Source organism: Simochromis diagramma, unplaced genomic scaffold (assembly GCF_900408965.1).
Source record: "Simochromis diagramma unplaced genomic scaffold, fSimDia1.1 OVJJ01000753.1, whole genome shotgun sequence".
Taxonomy (NCBI): Eukaryota; Metazoa; Chordata; class Actinopteri; order Cichliformes; family Cichlidae; genus Simochromis; species Simochromis diagramma.
This window is the reverse complement of record NW_024387523.1, coordinates 4,353,282-4,372,150: the sequence shown is the minus strand read 5'-3', so window position 1 is coordinate 4,372,150 and position 18,869 is coordinate 4,353,282. Positions and strand designations below refer to the sequence as shown.

The window sequence follows — 18,869 nt, the reverse complement described above, 5'->3', positions numbered from 1 at the left end:
CTAAATATTAATTAATTAATTATATTAAAAAAATTGAAGATGATTAGAGTAGCCTAACTGTATTAAATGCAGCTATAGAGCTTTGAGTGATTATTACTTTTGAATCCTAAATAGCAGGAAGCACTGCTTTTATCACAGTTATTCATTTGTATTTGTATTCGTGTCTTCCCTAGATTTCTGTGAAAAGGTTCCTTTCTCTGCTTAGGATACCTTTGCGCATGTTGACGTGCAACAAGTCAAATACGTTTGGTACAACTTGCCAGCGATCGTCGGTAGCCTACAGCTGTGCATGTGCTGCCACTTGCCGTGTGACACATCATTTCCTGCTTCAAAAAGCAGATCAGGCCCTTTGCGCAAACCAGAGTAGGGTATAGGTGAAGGGGGGTCATGCTTTCACTTTCACTTTCAAACTCCATTGATTAACTCGAGAGGCTGCATTCGGTTAAACGATTAAAAAAGAAAGAAAGGAAGAGAAACGCGCCCCAAGTAACTTTGCAGAAGAAAGACGACAGACACCCTCGAGCTCGTCGCCATGGCGTTTAAGTACCCGGTAGCCCGAAGAGACGACAGTAAGGTCAGTGTCAAAGTTCTGCGGCGTGCTTTTTTTTTCTCCTTTTTTCTCTTGGTCTGTTTTTCATTCGACGAAATGCTGTGGTGTAAGCCCACGAGCAGGAAAAGCGATACCAGGAAGAGAAAACGCACGTATGCGTGGAGGGACAGAAAGGCAAATGGCGAATGGTCGAGGAAGCAAAAACAAAACTTTACTGTGTGTAAAGTCCGAAAAGTGAAATATTCTGTGGCTTTTATTTGTCATTTCTCGTATTAGCCGGTGCATTGGAGGTAAAGTAACGCCCACGTGATTGAAAAAAAAAAAACGTGCCTGGGGCCGTGGGTGGAAATTAGCTATCGGCTAAATCTGCACATCTCTTAGGAAAATTATTATTTTTTGTACACGCTCCCTGCCAAATAAATAAAGGCAAATACAAACTAGTTCTTGTTCATAATGGCCATTATATTAGCTCCAAGTACCAAAGTGGCGTTGCATTTTTAGTGAATCATGTAAACGTTGCTTTTAAAGCCACATTGCACTCAATTATAATTCCATATCGATTTAAGTTAATGATACTTTAATACAAGAAAGGTCGTGCCAAACGCTACCAAATGTTTACTTCTCTTGACACACAAAACGTCCCCAGCTTCCCTAGCTGCATTTACAGCCCTAAGTATGTCTTCATTGTGCTTAAAAGTAAAAGTGAAGCCAAAGTAGACCCTGCAGAGCATGCAGCTGACTTGCAGTGGCATTCAATCATTAAACTCAAGTGAACATAGGCTGTATGTACAGGGGTAGAACACCAAGAGATATGCATGGCCTGGTACAGCAGTTGCAAGCAAACGTCCGAAATGAAATGATAACATCTATCAGATGAACGGTGCACTAGCAAAGATGAACAGAGGTGACAGTAGCCAAAAACGGACAGCCTCAAGTAAAATTAGATGAAGTGCTGTGGCTGAATATGTTTGGAAATTGCTTAGTTACTTGTGACTAAATAAATAAAATACTGCACCTATAAAAGTTTCACGTTTATTCTTTAGAATGGTGAGTTATGACATCTATGTCTAGTCATGTATGCATGCATGCATTGATGGTTCAAAGCTAAACTGAATGTGATGCAAATTTGTTTCGCGTGGGTTTTTGAGTAGAAATAAAAACTGACGGGTCCCTCTACTATTTGAAAATTTACCACTCTATAAGCCACAAATGTTTAAAATGACCAGCCGATCCATACCTGTGCCGACGTAAAGGTTGTCTCTAATCTTAGGATGTCTCGCACAGATGTAGGTTTACCACTGTGTTTCACCCGATCTGAACTGGCATGAAGGCACGAAGGCAGGTAGTGAAAAAGCCAGTCAAGACTGTCTTTCCAGGAGGACATTAGCTTGGTTGCATTCAGTCAACACTCAGTAAAAAGAGATAGAAAGAAAGGCATGCTGAAAGAAGGAGAGACAGAAAGACGAGCAGAGTGGGCCAATAAAGGTGCCTAAATGTTAATGTGGTGAGGATTAACCAGTTCTGTGTTGTATGCTAATTTTTCTCAGACTTAAGTCTCGCACTAACAGTACGGCATTCGAGAACGTGAAAAATGGCTGTACTTGAAACATCCATCCTAAGTAAAACATTTCACACTGGTTGATCTCAGGCTACTGGTGGTGAATTCGTATTGTTAAAATAAAATATGAGTACGGTAGGTTGTGGACAAGAGCTGTTTTGCAATGTCACATTTAGAGTTTGGTCATATTTCCCTCTTAATTCTTAGGAGCCAGTCAGTGGGAGTACATCCCACATACAGAGTTCATGTAACAGTCTGATGCGACATGTCTCTGTTGTGTAATGGGAGATGCCAAGAAAAGAGATGGCTTGTGACTGAAGTGAAAAATGTGGTTTTGCATCCTGGTATCGATGTCCTGTCATAGATTTGGACCAGGGGTTTGCTGTAGATGTTAAGAAATATATATAATGCCACCACAACGATACTCTAAACTATTTTAAAAGCTTGGTGTGCCACATGTATCTTGTGTAACGTTAAATTAAAACTGCCTAAAAATAACTAACAATGCATTTCAGTATATACATTTGTATAGAAAATTTGTATAAAATGATTCCAATCTACGGTGAAATGGGTTTTTCCCCCCCACCTAATGTCCTTGATGTGTGCCATAAACTGGTACTGAAATGAGTTTTTCACCACAAGTCAAAGGCGATGTGGACAACGGGCTGTGCTTTCAGGTCGAAGTGGAAAATGTGACGGGCCTTATTTCTTTGAAGCGTTAATAGTTGTTTTTCATTGACAGAAAACTACTGGAACATTAATTTTTATTTGGATTAGTGGAAATGGGCACATTATGGAAATGCGTATGTGTGGGTGTTTGTGGTTTAAGAGAACTTGCAGTAACTCCAGTCTGCTCACTGGTGCATTAAGGTCGGCCTATCAAAAGTGCTTGGAGTAGTAATCCAAATTCCAGTGCTGATAAGCATCAAGTTGATGAGCCAAAAATTTCTGATACAGTTGACAGTTATGAAGTATGATGCTCTGCAGTTCCAGAGAAAAATGCTTTTCAAAGGAAGTATAAATGAGACAATCCTTTCTGTCAAGAAAATCAGGTTTGAATGCCAAAGATGAGACACGCTCTTTGTTTACGTGTTTGTATGTTTGTTCCGGCTTATTCCTGTTTGTTCATGTTTAGTTTCTCTGTGCATCTTTGCAACAGGTGGATGATTACCATGGAACTAAAATCAGTGATCCCTATGCATGGCTGGAAGACCCTGATGGTGCAGAAACAATGGTACATGATGATTTTTTTTTTTTTTTTTTTTTTTTGAAGAATGCTACTGTTGGTTCTTCACCCAAAAAAATTCATCATTTCATCCCTTGTCATGTCGTTTTTGTTACGCAGGCCTTTGTTGAAGAGCAGAACAAACTCACTATGCCGTACCTGGAGCAGTGCGCCATCCGGGCACAGTTCCATCAGCGGCTGACTGAGGTCTATAATTATCCCAAGTACAGTTGCCCTTACAAAAGGGGGAAGAGGTAATAGCTGAATTTTAATTAATGGTTATCAGCATTTATACTTAAAGTGACAAGCTTGAATTGCAGGACTTAAGTCACAACAATGCTTTCCCTCACCTCACCTTTTCAGATATTTCTACTCTCACAACAAAGGGCTTCAGAACCAGGATGTGCTGTATATGCAGGACTCTCTCGATGCACCTGCAACTGTATTCTTTGATCCTAATAAGCTTTCTGAAGATGGAACTGTGGCACTGAAAAGTTAGCCAAATTGCAGAACTTGTTATCGATCACAGACATACAGGCAACAGAGATGGAATGATACTAAATTTGCACTGCTAACTTCTAATCTCTTTCATCTCCTTCTCCATTTAGTGGGGCGACTGTCAGAAGAGTGTGAATTTTTTGCTTATGGTTTGAGTAGCAGTGGCTCAGACTGGGTAACGGTGCATTTCATGAAGGCCGATGACCTCAGCCCACTGCCTGACGTTCTGGAAAGGGTTAAATTCAGCTGCTTGGCCTGGACTCATGATGCAAAGGGCATCTTTTATAACTGTTACCCACGCCAGGAAGGAAAAACTGATGGTTAGGAGGAGATATTGTGCAAATAAACAGAAACAACACATTTAACTAATCTAGTTTGAAACGTATTTAGTATTTAACTACTTTGTATTTCGCTGAAGGCACTGAGACCACCAGCAACATGAATCAGAAGCTCTACTACCATGTTATTGGCACCAACCAGTCAGAAGACATTCTGGTAGCAGAGTTCCCTGATCATCCCAAGTGGCACAGTGCAGTGACTGTAAGTCTATAGTTATCTTGAATCATTAGTGCCCTACCCGGGCATGCTCAAGCAGATGTGTTACCCTTATTGAGTTGGGGTCTGCTAATGGTTCGTTCCTGTTTTAAAAGGAAGAAACCCATTAGACCATTGCAGTGCTTACTCTAAGCAGTTGACACTCTTGTCAGAAAAGAGAAGAATTTGATTGCTATCAAAATTAAATTAGTTTTCTGCAAACTACATGAACCTAATATTGCAAATTGCATTGGATTATAGCATCTTTTGTCCATTTTGGTATTTTAAAATGATTAAAGACCCAGCTATCTCTGTTTTATATGAGTGCGTCTTTTTAGGGCATTCTAAGAGCAAAGATTATACTGTAATGGCAAAGCCTACATTGGCATTTTGACGTCAGCTGCTTCTCAAATTCTCTTTCCCCTCCCTGTGTTGACTTAAAAAAAAAAAAAATCCTCTTCCCAGATATCAGATGACGGCAGATATGCTGTTTTGTCGATCACTGAAGGCTGTGAGCCTGTCAACCAGCTGTGGTACTGCGACCTAAAGCAGCTCCCCGATGGCATAAAAGGTCTGTGTTAAATACTCATAAACGCAATAACTCATGTGTCTTATGGAGATATAAGATCACAGGTATATATTTGGTATTCTTATTGCATCACAGTGCAAAATGCTGATCTGGCCATGACAGGTAAATTTAGGTTCATGATAGTTAGTCTCCTCCCAGCTTTACCTCATTAGCCAGTATTAATTTGTGAATTGCCACAAATTGGGAGTTATTTTGTTGGAGGATAGTGTCTAAAGTGGCATGAAAAAGTTTGTTAAAAGTTTCAGACTTGTATGTAGCATGCAAAGAACATTAAAAATGATTTGAATTGTAAAGAACTGTCAGTTCTTTACAATTCACCCCAAATGAACAAATCATCTTTCATGAGAAGTGTTCATGAAGCAGTATGGACTGCAGCATGACTCGGTGTCAACATATATAGCTTCTAAGTAGCCGTTGCTTGGGCAGTTTTGTGAAAAATACGCCAGCTTTGTCATTAAGACGTGTCAACGCAGACACTAACTGATGCCTGTGACTCAACCATTAGTGAAGTAAATGTTGAGATTTCAAAATACAAAATGTGGCCTGTTTTTAGTTGAGGAAAAGAAATCCTCCCACACAGAAGTTGTGAAACCTTCTACTGCAAGCCTGCTATGAAAACTTGTTATTGTTTTTTACAACCCACTGCAAATGAGGGTTTATAAGCTAATACTAGTTCCTAATACTCACTGCTAGTGATAAATATCATTTTATTTATGTACTTCTGCAGGTCTGCTGCCGTGGGTCAAACTTGTGGACAACTTTGAGGCTCAGTACTCTTATGTTACCAATGAGGGAACTGTGTTTACTTTCCGCTCCAACTTGGATGCGCCTCGATACTGTCTCATCAACATAGACATCGAGAAACCAGACAGACAGCACTGGACTACCCTCATACCACAGCATGATAAAGATGTCCTGGGTGAGATAAAATGGAAATGTCATTAAAACATACTGTAATAGAGAGTGAATTATGTAGTGGTATGTAGTCTTAGTACATTCCTTTTGTGGAGAACTATCTGCAATGCAGTGTCTGAGAGTTAATAAAAGCAAACTTGCTGCTAAACGCACGACAGCATCTGAAACTCCAACAGTCCTTAGAAATGTGTGAAGGGTTTATTCATAGAACTGTACTTCCACAATTCACCTCTTAAAATCTTGCAAAATAGTTTTAAGCCGAATTTCTGTCCTGATGTTTCGATGACGGTCCAGCCACAACAATTGGGAACTTGCATGTCTGTCTGTGGTTCAAAACCTTCGTCAGAGGGAACTCTGCTCAAAAAGTGAAACTTGGTCCATAAGCACTTTGTGTTGTAATTTTTTTTTTTTTTTGTTCGTGTCACTTGAATGACCGTAATTGTACTTGGAGATGAATGAAACATACACAAATGTCCATGTTACCTTTGAGAAGTGCGAACAACACGTCACAACATTTTACTTGTGGTAAAAACAGCTGTATAGCTCTTGGCACACTGGGAAACTACACATGTTAAAGAAAGAGAAAAGAGGAACATAGTTGAAATTTGAACTTGGGCAATACTGGACTGATAAAAATAATAATGTAAATTCTATATTGTTAAAGGAAATTTAAATCACATTTTGTGAAGGGCTTACAGTGTTGTATTAAACAACATAATGTTTCAGTTACTGTTGGCAGCTATTGAGTTAAACTGGCCCTAAATACCTTTATAACTAATTCAGGTATTATTAAGAGCAATGAAATTTTCATAAACTGACTATTCAGGGTTTTTTTAAATAATATGTTACTAAATGAAACCAGTAATACTTTTTTACTAGTGCAAGTTATTTCCTAAGTAATTACTGGAAATGGTATTGTTTTTTTTTTTTTTTCTTGGTTTCTGTTTTTTTTTTTTTTTTCTTTAAATATTCTTAAATTGCTTATTTTGCTTGGTGTTGCTTGGGTAAAGTAACACACACTTGTTGCCATGGTGTCAAACAGTCATAGAAAAAATGCCATTCACATAAAGGATTGATGGTTTCATTTGATAGTATCTAGTCACTCAGGTTCACCAACCTGTTCAAGACAAAACTGACTGCTCTCCTTTGTAATTTTCTAAGCTGATAAATCGTTGTGGTCTCTGTTGCATTCCAGTTTAACTACATGCCCAACATCACAGTTTTGTTATTACCAAAACACTCCCAAATGTAGCCTAATTGTGATCCTTGTACTTTGTATAGTATAATAGCGCTAGGATTAAATATAAAGTCACCGTTTCAACATTTAACATTTTGTCTTGAAAAGGACAAAATGCCGTGCATGGAACTGTAGTTATCGCATACAATGTACGTAGATACTACCACAGCTATCTTAACATCTGTAGGCTGTTGGGACTTTATTAGGTACAGAACATGGATTTATAGTTTATTCCTGCAGTTATTCTGCCCTTTGCACATGTAGTTATGCATCAATTACAAAACTTAACTGAAAAACTATTTTATATATTCATGTTGAAAAGTGTTTATGCCTTATACTTGAGTAATCGTGAGATTACTCCTTATTGCTGAGATCATTGTCAGGAATCGACAGGAGGAGGAAGTATAAATAGTGTGATGTAGAAAGGAAAACAAAGACAGAAATACAGTGCCGCGCTTGGATACATTGTTTTTAACAACCCCCCCCCCCCCCCCCCCCCCAAGACATTTTGCATTACTTCCTCTATTTTCCTGCAGGCTTTGTGTCTTGTGTGAACCAGCACCACCTGTTGGTCAACTATGTCCATGATGTGAAGGATATCCTGCAAGTATACGAGTTGTCTACAGGCCGGCTTGTCAGAGACCTGCCACTGGATGTGGGCACTGTGGCCGGAGTGAGCTGCAAGAAGAAACACTCTGAGTTCTTCTACAAGTTTACCTCCTTTACTACACCAGGCAATTCCAGTTTTTATATACTTGAGTTTTTCCATGAGTATGAACCACATAAAATACACTTTATTCCATGCAAAAAAGAATATACAAATATTATTGCAATTACTTCTCCAAAAACTCAATAAAGTAACTGTATGTGACCAAGGCACGTATTTAACAGATTAAATGCTTTCTGATGTGCAGCTGTTTGCTATTGTTATTACAACAGAGGATTAATTGCAACATAAAATACTCGTATAATTAGCCTATTTTACTAAAGTTGCAGATCATGTCTTTTGAAATGGAATTAATTTGCATGATATAATCAGAATTTCTTAATAAAATGACCATATATTTAACTATTTCAATGCAACCAGTCACACTGGAAGTCTAACTTTGATTTCTATTATGCTGTATCCAGGTATCATTTACCACTGTGACCTGAGTGAGCCAAACCCAGAACCCAAAGTCTTCAGAGAGGTGGAGGTAAAGGGTATCAAAAATGAAGACATTGAGACCAGACAGGTAATATCACTCTTTCTGGTCAGCTGCTTAATTTCAGTAGAACATACTGTAATGTTATGTATTTTAACAGTACTTTTAATATTCAGAGTCATGATGTTGCTGCTTTAGAAATTTGACTTTGGGATCTAGCTTTTATTTCATGCTATTTACATGACCCCACGCTTTATCATTTTATACAAAGAGCTATTTTAATGCTTCTTTTGAGATATGCAAATACAAGTTAATGACTTACTGACAGTGGTAAATTGTGAAATGCCCAGACAAATAAAAGCCTTTAAGTTTGCAATCGGTGCTAGATGGCCAACACAAGAACCAAAGAACTGACTCTGGCACCTTATCTGTAAAATGTAATAAGAGACAACAACAAAAAAAGCAGAAATGGGAAACTTCACACAGGAAATGTACATTCAACTTAGAGCAGTGTGAAAAGAAAAAAAAAAGAAACCATTGATGGACTAAATAAGGACGGGGGCTGAATGACTACAGAAAATGACTGCAGCTAAAAAAAAAAAGAGTCTTTAGGCCTGTGAAGAAGAATCCCAGCATAGCAGGAGTCTAGAAACCCTTGAAAAATTAAGTTTCTTACTCAAAGTTTTATAGTCACAGTGAACTATAAGACTTGTTCTATTGACTATAAGTCACCTATGTTGACTAAGATACAGCAGGAGCTGGTAGAGGAGATTGGAATTTAAAAGCATTTCCTTACAGAATACAAAGCATTTCAACACGTCAGTGGATCATGGACTCAATATAGGCATTTCAGAGCTAAGCAGATATATCACACTCATTTTACATGTGACAGTACGTGGATGTACTCTTTGGTGTTGTATTAAAGAAGCGTGTCTGCATATTTAGTGTCTCTGAGGCCTAAACGTCCCCATTACTTTAGTTGTATTGATTTCTAAACATTTGTCATTTTGAGGCATAGTTGTTATGAATTGTCACATCTACTGTTTGAATACACACGATGCAGAATTAGCAGAATTCTGTTCACCATGGTTGAGGAAGTCCCAAATAATATATCAAAAAGAAAAGAAGCCGTTGGTTGACACATGCCAGATCAAATAATACATTTTTCTCTACGTACCAGGTGTTCTATCCAAGTAAAGATGGAACCAAGATCCCTATGTTCTTAGTACATGCCAAGGCCATTCAGAAAGATGAGAGTAATCCTGTTTTACTTTATGGATATGGAGGCTTTGAGAACTCCATACAACCATACTTTAAGTAAGTACGACTGTGCTGTCAAAGCTGTCTTCTTTTAATGTACTTTTCCTAGTACTTCAGAACAGTGTGATCAATGATGGTAGGTACTATAATAGTGGAAAAACAAGGTTAAATACAATAACCCATAATGATGGTCCTGCTAAATAATTCCAGTGCTCTTAAACTGAATGAACCCTGATTCATTCATTCATTCATAATTTAACAGTGAAAATTCAACTTTTTTGTAAGCTGGAGATTTTAAATTAATAAGAAGACAAGACACCCTCTCAGTTCAAGGTTTTTGCCCATCTGGACATGATTTCTATTATTCTGTCTTGTCATTTGCTATTTAACAAAAATTAAGCCAAAATACAGAAATTTTATGTGGAAAACTTTATGATTCAGTAGTTTGCACAACAACTTTTACCAGGAACAACTTGAAGTCTAACCTTTCTGTAGGACTTTATCAGTGTTTATCAGTGTCTCACATCATTGTGGAGGAATTTTGCCTCATTCTTCTTTACAACATTGTTTCAGCTCGTTGAGGTTTGAGGACTTTCATTTACGCACAACTCCGAAAAGGTCCTAGCATATGAGGCTATACAGGCACAGCATTTCAGTCAGGTTTCTTCATGTAGATTTGCTGGTGCTCTTGAGGTCAGAAGGGTCAGACTAAATTTCAGACTCGGCAAGGCCTCAGTTAGCCAATTATGTATTAAGGCTCATGATATTACAATTAGAAAGAGAATGGAAAAGCAGAGATTGTTTAGAAGACACAGGTCAATCATCCAAAGGTGATTTTGAAAGCATTTGTATGTGCATTTTGGCCTTACCTTTGTTAGATAAATAATGGCAGGGTGTAATATTATTTGTTGTTGTTCATTTACCTAATTTTATAACCTAAGGGCCAGATGATTTCATTATGTCCTGATAAGGAAAACCTTATTTGAGAGGTTGTATTTTTTTTTATTTTTATGACTATATTACATCCATCAGTGAGCTTTTATTACACCTGGTTGGATTCATCTCTGGAGGAAAGAGTACTGATGAGGTTGGATTCTCTGTAAGTGACTGGGTGTGGATGTATGCATTATTATTTCTTGAGAAACGCTCTGTGTATTCAGTGCTAATGAAAAAGAAACTGCTTAGATATGTGTACTGTTGTAAAGCCAGTCACATCTAAATAAACCGCATTGTGAACTTAAGTGTCATACTGCCATTAAAACTACTTCTGCATTTTGTTTTCTAAATACCATGCTTGTTACGTGGCATAAGCTTGTGATTTTGTGAAGGCCTTTCTAGAAGAAAGTGTTGGTTTTTTTTAGCAGTATTTTGACACCACTTTCTAAATGAATGGGGAAACGGTGCTAACTTGAATGTCAGTGATATAAAAACAGCATGACTAATTAAATATAATAGGAATAATCAAAAATCTCCAAAAAGAAGCTTAAAAAACTTGGTGTCCTTGTCATGTAACTTTGTATAATCCTTTACAACTTCATGAAAGACTCAATCTGGAGTGCTGACACGATCAGTGTCACCAGAACAGTGAACTAATGGCATACTAATGCATATTATGCATATAGTTAGCAAAGACAAGGAACTTACTATGATAGGGAGATATGTGTGGTTTCTCATCATATAATTGAAACTGTTGTGTATTCAGCAGTGCAACAATACAGTCTATTTATTATTTTCTAGTTCGAGGGTTGATTGGCTCTTCAGGGGCAGGGATGGGACCAACGCTACCTTTCTCTTTAAATGCTTTTCCTATAGACTTCTTGTCAGTATTCTTTAAGTGCAATGTGCTCTTATAATATTTCTGTCTTTATTCTCTCTTGTATGTGGTCAGTGTTGCCTCTCTGCTGTTTGTGAAACACCTCGGCGGCGTGCTAGCAGTGGCTAACATCAGAGGGGGTGGCGAGTATGGCCTCACCTGGCACAAAGGTACAAAAAGACATGCAGTTTCTAAGTAGTATGCAAGCAAGTAATTGTGTGTTTTGTTTTGTTTTTTTTACGGAATTGACACGACTACTTCTGCTGTGTATTGTTTGTAGCTGGCAGTTTGGCGAACAAGCAGAACTGCTTTGATGACTTCCAGTGTGCAGCACAGTACCTGATCCAGGAGAAGTACACTAAAGCAAGCCTCATTGCTACCAATGGAGCCTCTAATGGAGGGCTGCTAGTGGGTAAGTACAGGATCAACTGTGTGTGTCTGTGCTTTATGTTTTTTAGTGAGATAGCTGCTGAAAAGGCCAGAGGGAGTTTTAAAAGTATACCTGGGAAACTATTATGCAACAGTCCACTGCCTGCACGTTCAGATTGGGAAGCTGTGTGAACCTTGCTCGTTATTTTTATAGCTGAAATTAGCCAATGGAACTGTACCTCTACTTCCTCCCCAATTTACCAGATGAGCTCCCTCTTCTCTGTGATTTAACCCATGAGACCCGTAACAGTCCAGTACAGCTTCATGTTTTCACATTTATTACTAATGCCACAAAAAGGGGGGGGGGGCAAAAACACTATGATACTGGCCTCAGCTGCATCCACATCAGTGCTTCGTGTTCTTTTATAGTACTTCTTTGTCATAATTGCTAATGTCAAGTTCATCTAACAGTAGTTAGCTGCTTAGCTTCAATTAATTTCGCTATTAAACACCACATTAGACAGTGCTTAGTCACATCATTTACCAAAGACTGGCTGCCATATGGCATCGCACAAACCCAACTAATGCCTGCTTCCCTGGTGTGTAAATAGCCATTTAGAAGTGACTGTGTCCTACAGTGTGAAGTAATTGAGATGCATGTGTGTTTGTAAGCAAACAGAATGTGCAGTACTAATTCTGAGTCTACACACAGCGGCATGCATGATTCAACGTCCAGACCTGTTTGGCTGTGTTGTAGCTGAAGTGGGCGTTATGGATATGCTGAAATTCCACAAATTCACCATCGGCCACGCTTGGACAACTGATTACGGCTGTTCTGACGATCCGGAGCAGTTCAAGTGGCTCATCAAGTATGGAAAAACACACACTGAACAAACAGCTAAAGTACACACCCATGATGGTGTTTTATATGTATGTACGTGCGCATACTTATGTCTCCACTGCGATGACTGATCGCATTATTTAAAAACTAGCAAAAAAAAATCTACGGTCGGTTGGGAGAACTTACTTCTGAGTATGTAATACTTAAGCTGAGTGACATCTTAATATAATGTGCCAAAGTAGGTTTTTTTCTGAAAGTGAGGTGTACTTGTACATATTATTATTACATGTCAGAATACAGAGACGATGATGGTTTTTGTTTCATTCCCATGCTTCAAATGGCTACAGCAAGACTTTTGATGTCTTTTGAAGTCTTTAAATGCAACGTGACACTAAAAGTCTTGGTGGCCTACTGCCTGATAAACCTTAACACTGTTCTTGACCACACAGACTTTGAAAACCACAGCACACGTCCACAACAAAGCCTTAAATTAACAGAAATAAACTGTATATCACAATACAGAGCAGGTTAGAGTAAGAAAAGTCAGGTACACAGATTAAAATAAGTATATAGATAACTCTCAACCTAACCAAGTAAAATGTACCAAAGTTTAAAGTATCACTTTCTAGAATTGTGATCATTACTGTTCCTTTGATTAGTTTAAATATTTTTAGAATTACAAATATGAGTATAAGTGTGAAAATGGCAGTAAATGGTAACATCGAGCTGCGTTGTCTGAATTTGAACCAAGTTTCAGTAAAGTTGGTTGAGTGAGATTCACTGCATGTTCTCATCCAAATGGCACTTTTGCTTTCCATGATTTTTTTTTCTTCTCTTGTCTATCACCAAAAAAACTTTTTAAGGGAGACTTTTGTTTTAATGATGGATTTTTGTTTTGATAAAGCTTTTGATGTTTTTTGTTAATCAACAGATGGATCTTCTGATAGCTCCCTTTTTGTGTGTTCCTTATTCTGACTCACGACTGAAGAATCTCTGCATGTTGTTGTGAATTCACGTCAGGTCTTGTTTTCAGTAATCTGAAAGTCGAGTCGCAGTGCTGCACTTGCCCGTATAACCTGAAAGATCACAGCCAAACAACTGAATAACAAATGAAAGTTTTCAAATGTCGCTTATGATCTTTGTTCTCTCTGTTAAGAGACTCCCCTCACGTTTTCCTTCCTTTTGATCTTTGTCATCCTCTCTCCAGGTATTCTCCTCTCCATAATTTGCCGCACCTACCTTACTCAGGCCCTCCCTACCCTGCTGTCCTGCTTCTGACAGCAGATCATGACGACCGTGTGGTACCTTTGCACACACTGAAGTTCTGTGCTACCTTGCAGTATGGGGTTGGCAGCAGCTCTGTGCAGCGTCAGCCTCTGATGGTCAGGGTGGACACCCGTAGTGGGCACGGTGCAGGGAAACCTACTGCCAAGGCCATCTTGGAGGACACGCACATCATGTCCTTTATCGCCGAGACACTAGGCCTTAAATGGAGGGAATGATGAGAACATGACAGTAAAAGGGAAGTAAAACATATATTCAGCAATCGAGGCTTTTCTTAGGGATGAATGATTTCTACTTTTATACTTTGGTATACATACTCTCGAATAAAAATAAGAATACATCTGTTTAAACAAAGTCTTAAAGCAATGAATTAGAGAAGTGTAAGAAATAAATTTTAGAAATTAAGTCCACAGACTTTTTTAAACATACACTGTAACTTTGTGAATGACTTGAATTGGATGGAAGCATTTTCAATAAAACCTTTACTGCATTATAATCCATGGTGTCTGTCAAATCTTATTGTCTTCTACAATAGACCTAATGAGAAATGACATGTAAGTCATAATGAAAGAGCAGCTCAAAAGTCTGTAACTTTATAATAAAAGTGCAATAGTGTAAAAATGTTTTACAATTATTGGAATTTTTTTTTTTTTTACCAAAACAACAGAAGTACTGTTACCAAAATCATAGCAAAAGTGTCACTGTGGCATATGAACAGCTGTGGGAATGTCTTCATCAGTAGGAAAAGCTGTAAAACTTGAGAAAATACAATTAAAAAGCCCCACATCTTTTGTTCTCAGTCACCCCTGATCTAAAGGGTTGCTCTTTGTCACTTTTCAGTAGTTATTACTTTATGGTGCAGTTCTTTCATCTACCACCAAGTAGCAGTATGGGACTGCAAAAGCTCACTTCAACCCCTTCTAACGCCTCTTGGTCAAAGGCTAGTCGGGTATCATTGCATTAAGCCGCTTTTTTTTTTTTGATAGGATTTGTAGAATTAAAAATTGAAAAAACAACTAGCAAGATGAAATCCACTAAATCACTTATTTATTTATTTATTTATTTATTTTTATGCTGATTACTCTGGCTGGAGATTGGATCAAATTGCTGGTGAATAAAGACGGGCATGATGGATCTCTAAACACAGTAAAAAAAAAAAAAAAACCGATACACAAGCATGAGGACAAATGGTAATGAACTTGTAAGGGGAGAGGGAGGTGCTAGAAATGTGTGGAAGGCTTTAAAGTATTTGCACAAAAGTTGAGAGATGGAGAGCGATGATAGACGGAGACAGTGAGTGGCAACAGAGAACTGCACACTGACTGAAAGTGCACTTATGCGAGTCTCGGCGGGTAGTGAGACATATGGGTGTTTAAACTGTCATAAAGAGAGATGGAAGCTCTCCGGCAGCTAACCACAGAGAGTGAGCGAAGTTGTCTGTTCGGTCACTCAGAGTTTAATCTCGGCTCAGTGGGAAGTTCTGATTTCGTCAGACTGAACCCTGGGCCTTATCTAAGTACCTCTCTGTGGAGAGATACGGTGGGAAAAGGAGAGGGGGAGCAGAGAAGGCAGCAGGAGGAGGATTTGCAGACAATGACTCTGCCACAGGGGCAAAGTGGATGAATGTAGCTTGGAAAGACAAAGGCAGTAATAAGCTGGACATATGAGAGACGGAGTGAGGGGTTTAAGATCACGCAGCAAAGAGGCTGTGATGCTCTTCTCTCAGGAGTGTCCCTCAGGACCGGACAAGCTTTTGCTGCTTCATTTCTCTCATTCACCCACCCGTCACCTCTTGAGCTCCCTCTTCCTTCTCACTGTACTCACATTCACACATGTACAAGCGCACACAGCCTTCACATCTCATTTTCTCTGGAGAAACGCAAGCTTTTACCAACAAATGCCTCATCGCCTCACAGCTTCTCTCCTTTTCCCCCCGTCTCACACACTCGCAGGTCCCTGCTCTGTCCTCCATTTGTTTACTTTACTCCCTCCATAATGCAGGGATTAATTTCTCAAAGCCGATTTGAGCTGCGGCACGCTTCAGCAAAGAGCGGAGAGCAGAACTTTTGTGCTGGGGGAAGTTTCCCCTTCACACTAGCTTAGAGGTGGACTGCTCTCCCCTTTATGCCGCTTGCTTTAATCTTCACACGGAGCGGTGAGAGTGAGGGATAGAGGGAGGACAAGAAGGGGAGAGGGCTCTCAACACGCAGCTGGGAATCACTAATGTCTTTACAGAGGTGTTGTCTGCTTTCCCATGTGCCCCTTTGAATCCTTTGCTATTTCTCTGGCATTTCCTCCTCTACATTTCTGGACTCTTTCTTTTTTGTTAAATGAGTTTTTGTTCTTTGATTTTCAGTTGCAAAAGTCTTTTTTTTTTTTTTTTTTTTTTACTAAAAGGTTTGTCGTACTGGCAAAAGACTGGCTGGGAATAACCTCCATAGTACTGAGAGATTGACCTGAATCCTTTTTTTTTCACTGATGTGTGAATAATTTCCTCATAATTGAATATGTCTTTAAATTGCATGTTTAACCAGTAGTATTAAACCCAAAAGTACAACTGCAACTCGTTTTTGCAACTAATTGTTGTTGTTATTGGTTATGCTAAGAACTGTGTGGATGTTGTTTTTCACCTCATGCATGTGGACTTCTGAAGATCTTCTTTGCTCTCCCTACAGAGCCCCTTCAAGTCTGCATATGCAGTATATAGCAATCATGTGGCTTTAGTGCTCTACCATGTTTTTTGTATCTGCAGTTCACAAGTGATATGAATAACATAAAAAATGTCTAGCGGTGTCCATCTGTGCCTTGCTGCCACACTGACTGTATCCCTCCGATCATACATTGACATTGACCCCAGCTAGCAGGTCTGGCTTGGTACTTCTGTCGTCTCTCGCTTAAGTGGAGATGCGCTGATGAGCTGCCACGGTGTCCCATCATGGGGAAGGCCAGCTGAACTTATGTAGTCCCATACTTCAAGCAGAGCTGGACCCCTTTAACTTTAGGGTTCCCTACATCCCAGAAGACGATGGGCAAGATTCCAGTGGCTTAGCTCAGTGTCTGTTTCCAGTTAGGAGCATTGGAGTCTGATAATGAGCGATCGAGAGCCCCTTGTTTGCTGCTTTCACTGTTCCCACTGCATCTGTGAGCCCTGCTGGATCAGCTCTTTCTGTCAATGTTGTAGTCATTTGGCCATCACTAAGTAGTTGGCAGATTTTAGAGACACTTCTGTCCTGACAGAGCACTCGGCACCTGCTCACAGCCTCTTAGGCAGGGACATTTATGATCAGGAGCCACAGGTCAGACATCCCTTCCCCGCTGTGGCTTGACCGCACAGAGCTCTGGCCATTCATAGAGGCACCACATAGAGCGGTGTTGACATCTTACCCAAGGATTTATTCAGATTGGCACAGCTTCTCTCCCAATAAAACCTTTTTCAAAGCACACAAAAGTGGGAGTGAATTTCTCTCGCCCTGGTTGTTCCCAGTCATATTACATATGCTGACAGAAAAACCATGGTAGCTCTGTTCGTGCTATCACAGCTAGACAGGGCACGCGAATCAGTGGGAGTGTCTGTAGATGTTAGGCTACCCTAAAAATGCTACCCAAGGGGAAGTACTTCTGTTTATGCCTGTTAAGTGCTCCAAGTTAATGTATTGATTTTCAGCACTGGTGCATGTAGGGAGGCTCAGACTCCATATCACGCCATCTGTCTCCAGTGCTGTCCGACCTCCAAACATTCGTACCAAAAGAGCTAGCTCCAGCTATGATTGCCTTGTATGCTACTGCTGTCTTATCTTGTCATGAAGGCTTAAAGAGATTTCAGTTTTTGTGCATCCTTTGTTAACTGCCTTTTGAAAGGAGTCACACAACTAAGACCTGTCTTTGGCATCACAGTGTGATATATCGATGGTGCTGCGCATCACAGTTTGAGCCAACAGTCAAAATGTCTTTCAAAAGGCTGTCTCTGAAAACTGTTGCTCTTAGCTTTACCTTAAACAGTGTTATGCATGTTATCAGCCCCACTATCTTGTCTTGTAATTAGTGAAGACACGGTGGGAACACAGCCACTTTACAACCAAGCTCCATTTTTACACCTCAAACAACTTTTCTAGGTTGAAGGTTAACTAGAAGGCCATTTTTGTCCCCCTGGCTCAGAACAATGAAGCAGCTGAGCAATCTCTCTGCCCAGTCCTCTGTCTCATTATGTTTTGTGCACCACTAACACGAGGCAGATGCAGCAACTGTTTGTCCACCTCAGAAGACTCTCATAAGCTATTTCTCTGTCAAAACAGCATTTGGCTCACTGGCTGTGTAATGCTTGCACGCAAGTATACATAACAGCAGGTGCAGAGCCTCTGCAAGACACTCATACTCGCGCCACAGGAGCCATATTCTCGTCCACAGCTCTCCTCAGAGGGACTGCGGTAGCAGACATCGGCACAGCAGCATCTTAGGCCTCTTCGTGCCCCTTCATCCATTCGCCTCTGCACCATGTGTCTGAGTCATCCCTGAGATGATGTTTTTTTTTTTTTTTTTTTTTTTTTTTTTTTTTAAATGGTAAATGACCATGATGTACCCATTCCTCAGCACTATAGTTCTTCTAGTAGTATGCAGCTTTTCTTTCTGAAGTTTAATTTGAAAAGAAAGTCTGCCATAGGAGGACCAAAAACTGTATTTCAATTCACTATTACTTATAAAGCTATTCAAAATAAACTTTATGCATGACTTGAGTGTCGGTGTGATGGCTTTCAGATCGTGCAATCTGCATTTTGAATTTTGAAACATGATATTCATCAGTCTCTCTGAAGAATTGCTGTCCAACTCCCTGTCCCAGTCTCATTTACAGTGAATAAACAGGCAAATCTGATTGAAGATTTACTCTCAAACCGTGAGAAGCCTGATAAAACACAGACTAACACAACTCCCCCTTTGCCACCGAAGCGATGTACTGTTGGGTATGTTGTTTGCATACTAAAGCATCACACTCAAAGTAATAGCATTTATTATATTGTATTGCAAGGGGACAGAAAGAAGATAGCAGATGATTATGC

General features: G+C 39.5%; 1 protein-coding gene across 1 annotated transcript; it reads left to right on the top strand.

Annotated features, from left to right (window-relative positions):
- Nucleotides 1-286: 286 nt before the first annotated feature.
- On the top strand, nt 287-14,316 carry LOC120726363 (prolyl endopeptidase-like). The gene is made up of 15 exons (XM_040019878.1): nt 287-574; nt 3,268-3,342; nt 3,454-3,587; nt 3,697-3,827; nt 3,942-4,151; nt 4,250-4,371; nt 4,831-4,936; nt 5,682-5,873; nt 7,643-7,840; nt 8,238-8,341; nt 9,432-9,568; nt 11,400-11,494; nt 11,605-11,736; nt 12,406-12,562; nt 13,742-14,316. The coding sequence occupies exons 1-15, from the start codon at nt 533-535 to the stop codon at nt 14,034-14,036; spliced, it is 2,130 nt and encodes a 709-aa protein (XP_039875812.1). The 5' UTR covers nt 287-532; the 3' UTR covers nt 14,037-14,316.
- The last annotated feature ends 4,553 nt before the right edge of the window (nt 14,317-18,869 follow it).